We start from the raw sequence: 13,015 nt of genomic DNA on the forward strand, positions 1-13,015 counted from the left end.
AAACATATTTTCCGTTTTTGTAAATGTTTCCCTTTTTTACATTACATTACATTACAGGCATTTAGCAGACGCTCTTATCCAGAGCGACTTACACAACTTTTACATAGCATTTTACATTGTATCCATTTATACAGCTGGATATATACTGAAGCAATTTCGGTTAAGTACCTTGCTCAAGGGTACAATGGCAGTGTCCTACCCGGGAATCGAACCTGAGACCTTTCAGTTACAAGTCTAGTTCCCTACCCACTGTGCTACACTCCGTCCTTTTCTGTTTTTATGGTGAAATTACACTGAAAAAAATGTGACAACCATTTCTGAATCCATTAGTTTTAACAGTTAACACCCTCACTTAATTTTAAGCACTTTAACGGCTGAAATGCGGCACAAATGCATCAGCTGTTAAAACACCTCACTTATCCAACACGTAAAATAAATTTATCTAATTTAATTTGTCAATTATTATCAAAGATATCAATTATCAGTTAAATCACCAAATTTGTTGACTGGCAGAACAATCCAATTGTCACCAAAATGTACAACTCACAACCAGATACAAATTAACAGATTTATTAAGTTACAACAAGTGTTCAACGTCTAATCTAAAGACAAAGGTTCAACTGTCTTAGTAAACAATGAATATTGCAGACATGAACAAGTTGCAGTTGCAAAATAAATAAATGAAAGATGATTCTAAACCATAGTTGTCCCTCCCAAATAATCCTAATACTAGAAATTTAAAAAACCAACAGACAGCAGAATATTCCAAAAAGGCCAGGGATGAAAATGTGAATGCCTGACCTAGGTGCAAGACCCAGGTGCCAACTGATATCAACCAAAATTTAAGGTCCGGTCCTCATTGGAAGAGGGAGGGGGACAACCGCTCTTCCCCTAGCCCATGTATACTTAATGAATGCTCATGCGTGGATCCGAGGATGTAGATCCAGGCAATAATTAAACCAAGTTACAAAGTCAGTAGTAACACTCTGATTTCTCTTTTATTCTGGTATGTCCTGACCCAGAATTTCCAACAAAGTGCCCATGGATGTATAGTGCCCACAGTTTTGAGGTATGGAAATCTAAGAGCATGAGATATGCCACTACGAGGTTTCCCAGTACACACACATTTACACCTCTAATGGTCACCCCCCTGGGCCTGTTCTGTGTCTCATCTCTCATCTCCTTCCTATTTATATAGCGCCTTTATCCAAAGTGCTTTATAAGTGCACAATTGATGCCTCTCATTCATCCATTCACATACACACTCACACACCAACTGTGAAAGGCTGCCATGCAAGGTACCAATCAGCTCATTGGGAGCAATTAGGGGTTAGGCGTCTTGCTCAGGGACACTTCGACACGCCCAGGGCGGGGGATCGAACCAGCAACCCTCCGACTGCCAGACAACCGCTCTTACCTCCTGAGCTATGCCACCCCATGCGTTTCCTAGGGAAGTTTCCTAGGGCTCAGAACAGGCCAAATGGTGAATTAGAGGTCCGACACACAATTGAAAAGATGAGGTAAAATAAGTAAATAGATTAATTAACAGAAATTACAACAAACTGTAATCAAAGGTCTGTGTAAATTCTACTTAATAGACCTTGCTCTGAATAGAAATTCTGAGTAAAACAATCCCATAAATTATGTGTAAAAAGAATCTTCTGATGTGCTGAAGTCTCTCGGCCAAAGAGAATATATGGTCATAGAGGAGGTCCTCAATGGTTCATTATATAAGTAATAATGGAAACCACCAGAACAGCGTAATGTCCTGTTGTCCCGCATGCAACTGTCCAGATCACGAGCCCTCCCAGAATGGCTGACCCCAGTGCGGCAGACCCCAGGGCCACAGATCCAATAACGGCACCCTTTAGTGTCTCCATGACCCCCCTCACCCTTGCTGTTGCTTCAGAGTGGATCCTGACCACAACTTTCATTCCTGCAAGTCGAGGTATGGATGCTGCCACCAGTGTTACTGCCACTGTCCTCATCGTTTTACGGGCTGATCCCAGTACAGCACCCCCTGCTGCCCCCAGTACTGCCAGTGCAATGCCTTTGGCTCTGAACTGTGTTCCTGATGCGACCCCCACGGCGCCAAGGGACAGTCCTGCTGCTCCGGAGGCCCCCAGCAGGGCCCCCACCATGCTGCCTGTCCCCAGCAGCACGGACCACTGATCCGCTACTGCCTTTAAGGCCTTTAGCAGCACGCACACCACTGTGCAGACCCACACTGACACACCCTCGGCCCTCACATCGTCTGCCAGCCCCAACGTCATTGTTCCCAGTGCGGCGCCCACAATTCCCGCTAAAAACAGGGCGAGTGGTGTCAGGGAATGCAGGAGGGTCATCGTGAAGGTTCGCACTTGCCTACTCGTGCCTGTTCCCACCCCGAGCAGGAATCCGAAGAGGACCACAAGATTTCCAAACGTCCTGCCCAGGAATGTGCCAGCTGTTTGCCTGTGACCCGGAAGCCTCCCCAAAGCCTGCTCGGCGGTGGCTCCCAGTCGAGCCGCGGCCGGGACTAGGAGTAGCCCGGCTACCATCAACCCCTGGACAGGTCCCAGGACCACTCCTTGCTTTTCTCCCAAAGAATCTGCTTCCAGGAGGCCCAGTACCACTGCTATGAACATGACAATGAAGACTTGCGTCAGGAACATCTTCATCTGCTTCAGCCCATTTCTTGCCTGCCATTTCACCGGCAGTGCAAGGTGGACGACAATTTCAGTGCCAATGAGCAGCAGGCGGAAGATTCCGGTGAGCTCCACCCCTATGAGTGCTTCCACTGCTGCTCCAAGGCCCGCCCCTAGAGCTACGGCCCCCAGAGCTACCACCGCCCCCGCCAAGCCCAGAGTGACATGAGCGCTCCATCCGGCCTCTGTCATCAGCGCCGTGACTCCAGTTCCCAGTGCAACTCCAGTGGCAGCAGAGAGGAAGGCCAGTGCCAGACTTGTACAACAGAGCATCACCCCAACACCCGATGGCCCCGCCACTCTGGCTGCTTGCACTGCCGTGACCACCAGGGGGCCCTTTTCTCTCAGCATAAGCTCCTCCACTTCTGTGGCTGTCTCTGTTGCAAGGCCTAGCGCATACCCCCCTCCCAGTGCCCTCAGCAGCACAGCCACTGAGGTTCTCAGTCCTGAGAGAGAGACAGAGAGAGAGAGAGAGAGACACACACTGAAGTATACACACAAAAAAGGTCTTGCAGAACAGGTTTGGTATATCCTATACCTGAACTCATACTGGAAGTCATGTGGTTTGTCTGCCATTCAATCGTAAAACACTGATTACAGGAAAAGAACTCACTGCCCAGTGAGCAAAGGTCGAGATTTAGACGTCTTGAGGTGTGGGAATCTTGTTTGAGAGACGTTCTGACATAAACGGACTAGGTTAACCAGAATATACTTCAGGTTTTACCTGGATATAGCCCGGCTATGTTCTAGTTCTAGGCAAGAAATGTTTTTCTTTTCAACTAAATGTATCCGGGTTTTCACCTGAACACCTGAATGGCATTTCACCAACTTTTCACCGCAAAAATGTCTAATGGGTGAGCAAAACCTTACCTCTAATTGTCAATAAAAATGGCAGCCACCACAAGCATACAGTGTAATTCTATCCTACATCGAATTACAAGACAGATACCCCTATCTTATTGTACAGAACTTTGTACCAATGTTTTGATAAGTGCTATATAAAGTTATTATTATTTATAAAAATGAATCCTTCAAAACTATCTGTAGACATGGATCATGAATGGGAGTTAATGTATGAATAAAAGCACAACAGTTGCAGTAAGCATGAAGTATCACTGTTATTTATTAATGATTACTTTTGTTATATATTTTGTTTTATAAACTACCTTTGTACTACTCAGCCCAGTTGTGATAAAATATGACCCAGGCGCTACTTACCAAGCTGCGGTTGTGTCATAGCAATCTCAGGCACATTGATACTTGTCACAATACTCAGCCTGGTGCTGTGGTACTGGTACAATGAAATGACCAAGGCTGGAATTCCCAAAAAATACCTGCATGACTTCCTGTCTGACTAAGGCAGTTGTGACACTACAACATTGCAAACAGACAGGCGTACTTTTGATGAGTGTAGGGTGACGTTCTGTGCAACCTGACAATATGGAGCAGCTGGGTATATGAATCAGTAATAATCAGGTGTGAGATTTTGTACGATAGTTCACCAATTGTTTAACAGAAATTATGCACTAATGTACACCAATGTGGAGTGATGATTATGTAATAATCATCAGCAGTGTGAAGTACAGTTTATGAACTTATGATCACAGATATTTTTGATGTTTCTTCACTTAAGCAACGATCAAACATTCCAGCGTTTTGAACTTATGATCAAAGATACTTTTGATGTTTCTTCACTTAAGCAACTATCAAACATTCCAGTGCTTTGAAATTACCTTTATTTATTGTAGTATGGAGCAGGATTACATGTAAATAACATTAATAACATTTTACAATCTGACAGAAATTAACAAACATGATAATAAGTACCAAGGCTTTAATTTATTAAATCTCATTAGTTATGAATTGGAATGGTGTTTGACTGTAAACCGATTCCAGAATTTGAAGGTTCTTATTGCAGGGCAGAGTGCATTTAATATCATCTATGGCTTTGTTTATTTTTTTTTTGTTTTTTTTTTGGTCATGCTGAAACACAGAAGAAATATTAAAAGGCATGGATGTGACAAAAGAAAAAAGTTAAACAGAGCAGGAGATATTATTTTAAAAAGAAAGTGAAATGTTATATGAAAAGCAGAAATGAGAGCTTGTTAAAAGCAGAGCCAGCACTAGAGGTCAGCCATGCACTGGCTCCTGCGGATGGATTGGGTGGCTGGAATCTGCAGGGCCTCATGCTCGACCACACAGGCAAAGACCTCTGCGGACTCCCACGCCGAACGAGACAAGAACAGGGTGCTGGTCATGCCATAGGTCCCGTCAGAGCCGCGCACTGATTGGCTGTCCAGCTTCTCATTGGTGTTCGCGTGCCCGTCCACAGTCCAACTCACACGTACGGCATCTGGGTAGAATTGGTTCACCAGACAGATCACCGTGGCTTTGTCGGTGCTTGACATCTCCTCACGGGACGGGGGCAACATTTTGACCACAGGAGAAGACAGGGCACGACCTGTGGAAGGGGTCACCATGCAAGGAACTGGTCAGCCACCATTCTTCACCTAATGTTGCATCAGCATCATAACAATACCCTGTATTTTATCATGCTTGCAATAGCTTTCCATCAATGTGGATTGCGTTGCAATAGACTATGTCCAACATTTTGGTACATCTTTCCTTCCTAACTTTACTGAGAATTTTGCAATACACAGTAAAAAAAAACTGCTAAATGCTATAGATACGTTTTTTCAGTGAAGATGGAGAATTTGTTCAAGAAAATAAACCCTGAGCTGCATTTTGGTTCTCAGGAACTGTAAGCTGCTAGAGATACGTCATTTTCTCACAGGTAAGATAAAGTAACCATGGCTGAAAGGCAATAAACTGAAATGAGGGTGACAAAATAAGAATCGCTCAATATTTTTGTGAAAAAGAATGTGATCATCACACAAAAATACTTTAATAAAATATCAACATTTCCTGCATTGCTTTTTCCTGAGTAGAGACCGCTCACCATTTGATGTGACTGCTTTGTAATTAGTGATGAGCATACACAAATCATTTATCATTTATACAACATGCATAGTCTGTGGTAGGACAGACACATCACAGCAATGAATAGATGCTATTAGAATTGCTCATTATTAATGATATTTAATGGCTTGCAAATAAATTTGGTCTTATTATTAGGTTCGACCAAATGCTTTTTTATTTTAAGAGAGTATTTTGTACATATAATTTGTTTCAAGATGTTATTGCTTAAGACATTTTCTTTTTATGCACTTTTTAGCAAATTAAATGCAAATTTTGAATGTTTTAGAATGAAATTAAAATGTAAATAAAAAAACTAAAACATGGTTTTTGGTTTCAAGCACAATAGTCTGTAGGAAGAACTGCATTGTTCACTGATAAATCTAGCTTGACTGAACATTATTTACAAAAGAAATGAGAAGGACTTATTTTCAGAGAAATTAAATCTCAACCCAACATAGAACCTGCATTATGCCACAGACGGACTGAAGAGTAAAGTACTACAACTTATGCTGAAATTTTGATGACTGAAAAAAATACCAACACACTGCTTAAAGCAATGCCCTAGTGAAGCTAGGATAAATAATTCGTTTTACTATAAACTTATATTATTAATATTTTAAAAGATCCAATTACCTCTAATTGTCAATTTGGTTCCTGCTCCAAAGGTGTACCACGGTGCTCTGTACAAATGGAGATGCTGTACAAAAACCTTTCCTGCATTCAGATAGACCCCGACCGATTAACTCTTACAATCTAAATCAAGAGACAGGGGTCCTACTCTAGCTTTAAAAAGACAGTTACACCATCCAGCAGTTATACCATCCACCATCCAGTCATTCATTGTTGAAGCACACTGATGCATAAATTTACTACTTTAAATAAGAGCTCTGCATTTTATTTGTGCTTCAGTTAAGTTTGATTTAAGTTCAACTCTATCCTTTTGCACTATCCTGAGATTGTTTTGTAAAATGGATGCAGTCAACAACAAAATATCTATGTTTTTTAAGGATTGATGAGTGAAATGACCAACCTAGGGATAGCCAGCACTGGACTACATGATATATACACAGTGCAGTTCGCTCAAATAAAAAGTTTTTCTCCACGAAATTCCCGCCTGTCTGGCAGAGTATTATCTCCTAAAATCAAGCTTTAAAATGTTTCTTACCTGCACACTGAAGATAATCTGCTGTTTCTGTTCTGAGTGGCAGCTAGAGAATAGGTTTCCGTGTGACACTCTATTTGTTCTGAGTGGCAGCTAGGGAACAGGTTTTTGTATGACGCTTTGTCACTGTGTCGGCGACTGGTTGTACTGTCCACAGAAGTACATCCCTTCATCTTCAAACTGAACATTCCTGATGGAGAATGTGAAGTCCTTGGAGCCGTGTTGCCAGGAACCACTGTAACGAGCCTGAGAGAACTTGTGCACCTTGTGCAGCTCATACATAAGGAGTCTGGGGGCAGCGCCAGGCCGGATCAGGTAGAGGGCCATATCATCATTAATATCCTTAGATGCACTGCACCGCATGGTCACACTCTCGTTCACCATCAGAGAGAAAGTGGCCGGAGACTGTGAGACGCTGATCTGTCCACCGGAGTCTGAAAAAACACCAAAAATGATCACATGATCAAACATGATTATGGAACCAACATTTGGAAATGGAAAAGCAGTCATATAGAATTTAGTAATAGTAATGATTGTACAACTAACAGTGAATCAGGAGGAGGAGAGAAGGAAGCAACACCAATGTCCTCATGTTGAAAACGGAAAGCTTAATTCAGCAATTCAGGCTGTGGGACTGATAAGAGAGACTTCAGTGTCAGGGGTGTTTTAAAGACTCACAGCAGGAAGTTCCCCCTATGCAAACAAATCCCACTGGGGCAGGTTTGACCCACAGAATGCAGTTACAGGTACTTGAATTCTATTACTTGTATAAATGTAACTTTCGCCTTGAATCACGCAAATTGGAAACGGCAGTTTCCTTTTCTTCCCGGGCACAGCTTGTCAAGTCAAGTAAGCTCTATAATCAAATTGTGTTTAAAAATAAAAACGTGTGACTTGGACTAGGATCCAGGAAATTATTTGTGAATGAGTCATATGCAACAGGATAGCTGTCCGTGCTATGCTGAGTTGCAGAGCAGACATATGAGTGGGTTTTTAATTGTCCCAGAGTTGCTGCATGTACAGTAAATGCCCTGGATCCAGCCTGTGCCAGCCAGATTTGCACACGCTTTAACAGACTACAGTTTGGATTTGCACACGCTTTAACAGGACAATCTATATTCTATATTTCTGATGTTAACAAAGATGGAAAATATTTCTGGCACTAAGATATATTTCTGAATATCTCATTCCCTATCTTCTGGATGTTTCCCCTCATCCTTCAAGAAGGCCCACATCACCCCGCTGCTGAAGAAACCCACACTAGATCCTTCAGTCATTCAGAACTACCGCCCGGTATCACTCCTCCCTTTCCTATCCAAAACACTCGAACGTGCTGCATCTAACCAGCTCTCTGCTTTCTTCTCTGAGAACAACCTGCTTGATCCCCATCAGTCTGGCTTCAGGCCTGGCCACTCGACTGAGACTGCACTCCTCTCGGTCAGTGAGTCACTCCATGCCGCACGAGCAGCCTCCCTCTCCTCCGTCCTGATTCTTCTAGACCTCTCCGCTGCATTTGACACTGTGGACCACTCTACCCTCCTGTCCTCCCTGGCAGCAACAGGGATCCGCGGCACAGTCCTTGACTGGATTGAGTCCTACCTCTCTGACCGCTCCTTCCAGGTTGCCTGGGCGGGTAAGGTATCACCACCCCGTCCCCTCACCACCGGAGTTCCCCAGGGCTCAGTCCTTGGTCCCCTTCTCTTCTCCATGTACACCAGATCCCTTGGCCCTGTAATATCTGCCCATGGCTTGTCCTATCATTCCTATGCCGACAACACGCAACTCTTTCTCTCCTTCTCCCCATCGGACACACAGGTCCCCGCCCGCATCTCCGCTTGCCTGAGGGACATACAAAGCTGGATGGACAATCACCACCTGAAGCTCAACCCGGGAAAGACGGAGCTAATCTTTATTCCTGCTCTATCCTCTCCCCTCCTCGACTTTTCCATTTCCTTAGGGGACACCGTAGTGACATCATCACCCTGCGCCAAGAATCTCGGAGTGATGATGGACAACAGGCTGTCCCTCTCCAACAACATTGCAGCAGTAACCCGGGCATGCAGATTTTTCCTATACAACATCCGCAGAATCCGCCCCTTTCTCACCACCTACTCAACCCAGCTCCTGGTCCAAGCAATGGTTCTATCCCGCCTGGACTACTGCAACTCTCTTCTGGCTGGACTACCGGCATCTGCCACCAGACCCCTGCAGCTCATTCAGAATGCTGCGGCTCGTCTGGTCTTCAACCTCCCCAGACACTCCCACGTAACTCCCCTGCTCACTACCCTCCACTGGCTGCCTGTTATAGCTCGCATCAAATTCAAAACATTGGTTCTAGCATACCAGGCAGTCAAGGGATCAGCCCCAGCATACCTTCACAAGATATTCAAACCCTACATGCCAGCCAGATCCCTCCGTTCTGCTACCTCAGGACGCCTAGCACCTCCCCCTCTTCGCACCTGCACTTCCAGAACACGTCTCCTCTCTGTTCTGGCCCCACGATGGTGGAATGACCTCCCTGTGGAGGTCAGAACAGCTGAGACTGTGACCCATTTCAAACGACGACTGAAGACCCACCTCTTCAGGCTGCACCTCTCCCCATCCCTTCCCCCCCTGTAAATGACTAAACTTAGGGTTGTAACTAGGCAGCTGTTTAATAGGTGACTTAGTTGATGCGCCAGTCTTAACGACTACTTGTATTTTTATTTATTTTTATTTTTCCATAGATTACGTTGTTGCCGTTCTCGTTGTTAGTGTTAATCAGTTTAACCACCAGGGTCCAGGTTGAACTATGCGGTTGTTCCCTGTACTTGGACCGGTACTTCTCTCTAGGGGTTTCGTCATACTTGTTCCTGGTTATGGTTATACACTTTGTTGTACGTCGCTCTGGATAAGAGCGTCTGCCAAATGCCTGTAATGTAATGTAATGTAATGTAATTGTTAGCATTTAGGAAATTCGAAATACAGCACGTCTGAAATTATTTACTTTGACAACCAAATGGTGAGGCCCATGGGAGGAGAGCAGAGGGGGATCTCCCACTGATAAAGCTATGGGAGTTCTAGATAAACATGTAGAGAAACTGCAAAACTGTAGCTTACATAAGCACTTGAAGATGTGAGATGTCAGTGTTCAATCACCTGACATCCTGTTCATGAAAATCACATGGAACAGAAGAATAAGGGAGTGCTTCTTCTGTTAATAAAAAACATCACTGGATCAAAACATAGTCGCAGATCAGCCATAAGCTCATAGTTGCTACATGTCACACGTTTCAACTTCTGCACATACAGAGAAAGCTCAGTGTAAAATTGGCTGTGACAGTAAATGTGGTGTCGGTAAAAGTTGATTTAAAACTGAGAGATTCGCTGTGTGTCTTGTAATGAACAACACCCTCCGAAACGCCAAAGCTATTTAAAAGTTTCCTTGTGAAAAGCACACCATGCAAATCTGATCAGTACTTTAAGCAGTTACTGCAATCAGTTAACAATCACTTAACAAGGTTTTTCAAAGTATCAGGCTCTTACAAAGAAAGGAACATGGATACTATTTGAAATAAAATGAAAATAAAAATATAAAGGAGCATGTTTTTGTGCTACTTGACAAGTTGTTTCAAGCTTTTTTTTGAGTTCACAAGGTGACCAGGATGTCTGATGCTACTATGATGAGCCATGCGTCCATAACTCGGATCTTCTCTCCTTTGTTTTTGATATCTTTTGCATATCAAAAAACAAAGGAGCAGAAAATACATTTTGCATCACCAAGTTGTAGCTACATCTCGCTATTGCGTTATCCTCTTGTATGTTCCCAAACAGGCTTATCTAGTTTACCGTAGAGCTTAGGTTTTGAGTATTTACCTCCCTCCTCTAGGGTTTTTGTTACTCTCAACCCCATTGTATGCACTTGTCTTCTTATTGTAAGTCACTCTCAATGACAGTGCCTGTCTAATGCCAGTAATGTAATGGCTTCCCGAATCTCTCCATTTTTTTATTGGCTGATTTAAGATTTATTTGTTCATATTTATTTAGGAGGGACCATGTGCAAGATTAATCAGAAACTTTGATGTATTGTACAGCTATTTTTCATCTGCAGTCTCTTGGCAGGTTACAAATAGAAACATACAGATATACATTCTACACAAATACAAATACACATAACACAAAGACATTATGCAATAAAAACTAGACATTGAAATGGGCAAGTTTGTCTAAGTCAAACCATAAGTAATAGAAGTCGAACTTAGACAGTTCTGAAATGAGGACATTGTGATTAACTGTATCAAATATTTTAAGCAAATTTAGAAATACAGCATCAATTACTCCACCTTTGTCAAACATAGATTCTATTTGCTCTACATGAGAGCAAGTGGCTGTTTTGGTTGAGTGGTTTGCTCTGAAGTGAAATTGCACATGACAAAAAGAAAAATTGCTAGTATTAAAATGTGTTGTCAGTTGTTTATGGCAATTCTATCACCAACCTTGGATCTTATTGCCAATAAGTTTCTTGGTCTATAGTTACTGGCTTCTGAGCTGTCTCCAGATTTGAAAACAGGAATAATAGTTGCCGGTATTCATACAGTAGGACATGTGTTCTGTTGTATTGACAGGTTAATCAGCTGCCAACTCCAGAAAAAATAATTAAAAATAGAGGCTGCGGAATAACAATCCTCAATTAGTCTCCATTGTACCCTTGGCAGTAAACCACCTATAGATGTTGGAATCTTGCAGGAGAGATGGCTGATGTTACTCCAGATTAGTTTGCTATTTATTTTTTATTCATTCATAATATCAAAATAAAAGGGAGATCTAGCTTTTAACAGCTTGGAGATAACCTTGTGTTTCTAAGATAACCTTGTGTTTCAGCCCGTTTTTTAATGTGCTTTTCTCAGTGCTGTATCTCTACTCTTCATCAAATTTCATAGTTTGTCATATAACCGAGGTAGATACAGGTAATACATTTATTCTAGACCTTCCAAGAAACTTGTTTTCTTATGAGATTGACTGTAGCAATTATGCCTGTACTGGCCTTTTCCAGATTGTTAGAAGACATCAGATCACCCCTCAGCCTGCGTACACTTGGTTATAGATTTTACTTCCCTGCTATAGGAATCTTGTGACTGATTTTGGTCAGCTTTCTTCAGATCCAGCAGGGTGAGATTACAGCTCTGGTAAAGTGACTAGTGTTTATCACCACTTTCATTCCCGTAAATCCATTCCTTTTCTGAAGGCTCACAGCTGCTGTTGCATTCATTTTGTTTTCTTATACTGGAAGTTAGTTTTTGTGGATGCTAGTAGAGCCTAACATTTACTGAAAAAAGACAGTACCCTTGACTGAAACAACCAGGTTTTGGCTGACAGTTTGTCTACCAGCTTGGCTTTAATTTCCCTCCCATTTGCAGTATCACTTTCTGACTAACTCTGTGATTTTCTGTTTTAACACTTCGCTGCTGCTGGACTATTTCTGAGCATGCAAATCACAAGAAGTTCCCCTTGGGAATTTGAAAGGTTGAAGGGGGTGTGCCAGGTGTTTATCTGATTCTGCTTATTCCCCAGGGGGGTAAGAGACCAGGACACCTGCATTTGTGCAGTCTCTGTACACGGCCCACACAACCTAACTTAACCTAGCTGTGCAACATTTATAAGACACAAACAGGATTTTTACACACGTATTTCCAAATATTAAACCATGACCTCTTGTTTTAACAACAGAAGTTGTGGATCTTGGTTAAATACTTGGTTTGCAGTTTGTCTTGATGGTTTGTATGATGTAAGCTAAATAATAGAGTTGTAAAAACAAAACCTATTCAGGAAAAGTCCCAGTATGATGCTACCATTTTGTAGTTTAGGGTTTAACTGAACAACAGAGGAAATGATTAACTGTAACAAAATGGGGTACAGAGAATGTCTTGATATAATGAATATAAGAGTAATCAGTACAGGTCATGGGGTGTCAATGATAACAACATACAGCGGTTTCCAGGCTAGTTCTGTACTAATAAACAGAACCCACACAAATCCTTCTTGATAAGACAGAGGCCATGATCTTTGTCTGTCAGGTTCATTCCCAAGATGTTCAGTTGCTTACAAGTTGCTCTTGGTTAGATACACAACAGCTTGTGAGGCGTAGAGATCATAGCTGGGAAAAGATATCATCACATGTTCCTTTGCTCTGCCACACATGACAAGACCA

The 13,015-nt window shown here is 42.5% G+C and overlaps 1 protein-coding gene across 5 annotated transcripts; it reads right to left on the reverse strand.

Moving 5' to 3' along the window:
* Positions 1-1,366: 1,366 nt before the first annotated feature.
* LOC118214660 (immunoglobulin kappa light chain-like) lies at positions 1,367-7,501 on the reverse strand. Of its 5 annotated transcripts, none has more exons than XM_035394910.1 (4): positions 7,375-7,501; positions 6,832-7,262; positions 6,300-6,380; positions 1,367-5,148 (listed from the first exon to the last, which is right to left on the reverse strand). In XM_035394910.1, the coding sequence occupies exon 4, from the start codon at positions 3,261-3,263 to the stop codon at positions 1,716-1,718; it is 1,548 nt and encodes a 515-aa protein (XP_035250801.1). In that variant the 5' UTR covers positions 3,264-5,148; positions 6,300-6,380; positions 6,832-7,262; positions 7,375-7,501; the 3' UTR covers positions 1,367-1,715. The 5 variants fall into 5 exon arrangements, with proteins under 5 accessions (XP_035250801.1, XP_035250966.1, XP_035250715.1 ...); XM_035395075.1 differs by lacking the exon at positions 6,300-6,380 and having other exon boundaries at positions 1,367-3,133; positions 3,906-5,148; positions 7,375-7,480; XM_035395152.1 differs by having other exon boundaries at positions 4,407-5,148; positions 6,300-6,337; positions 6,962-7,262; positions 7,375-7,480.
* Between the last annotated feature and the right edge of the window lie 5,514 nt (positions 7,502-13,015).

This window comes from Anguilla anguilla, chromosome 1 (assembly GCF_013347855.1).
Source record: "Anguilla anguilla isolate fAngAng1 chromosome 1, fAngAng1.pri, whole genome shotgun sequence".
Classification (NCBI taxonomy): domain Eukaryota; kingdom Metazoa; phylum Chordata; class Actinopteri; order Anguilliformes; family Anguillidae; genus Anguilla; species Anguilla anguilla.

Excerpts from the sequence above, each read along its gene's own strand:
- LOC118214660 (XM_035394910.1), bottom strand. The coding sequence starts at position 3,263 with ATGGCAGACAAACCACATGACTTCCAGTATGAGTTCAGGTATAGGATA.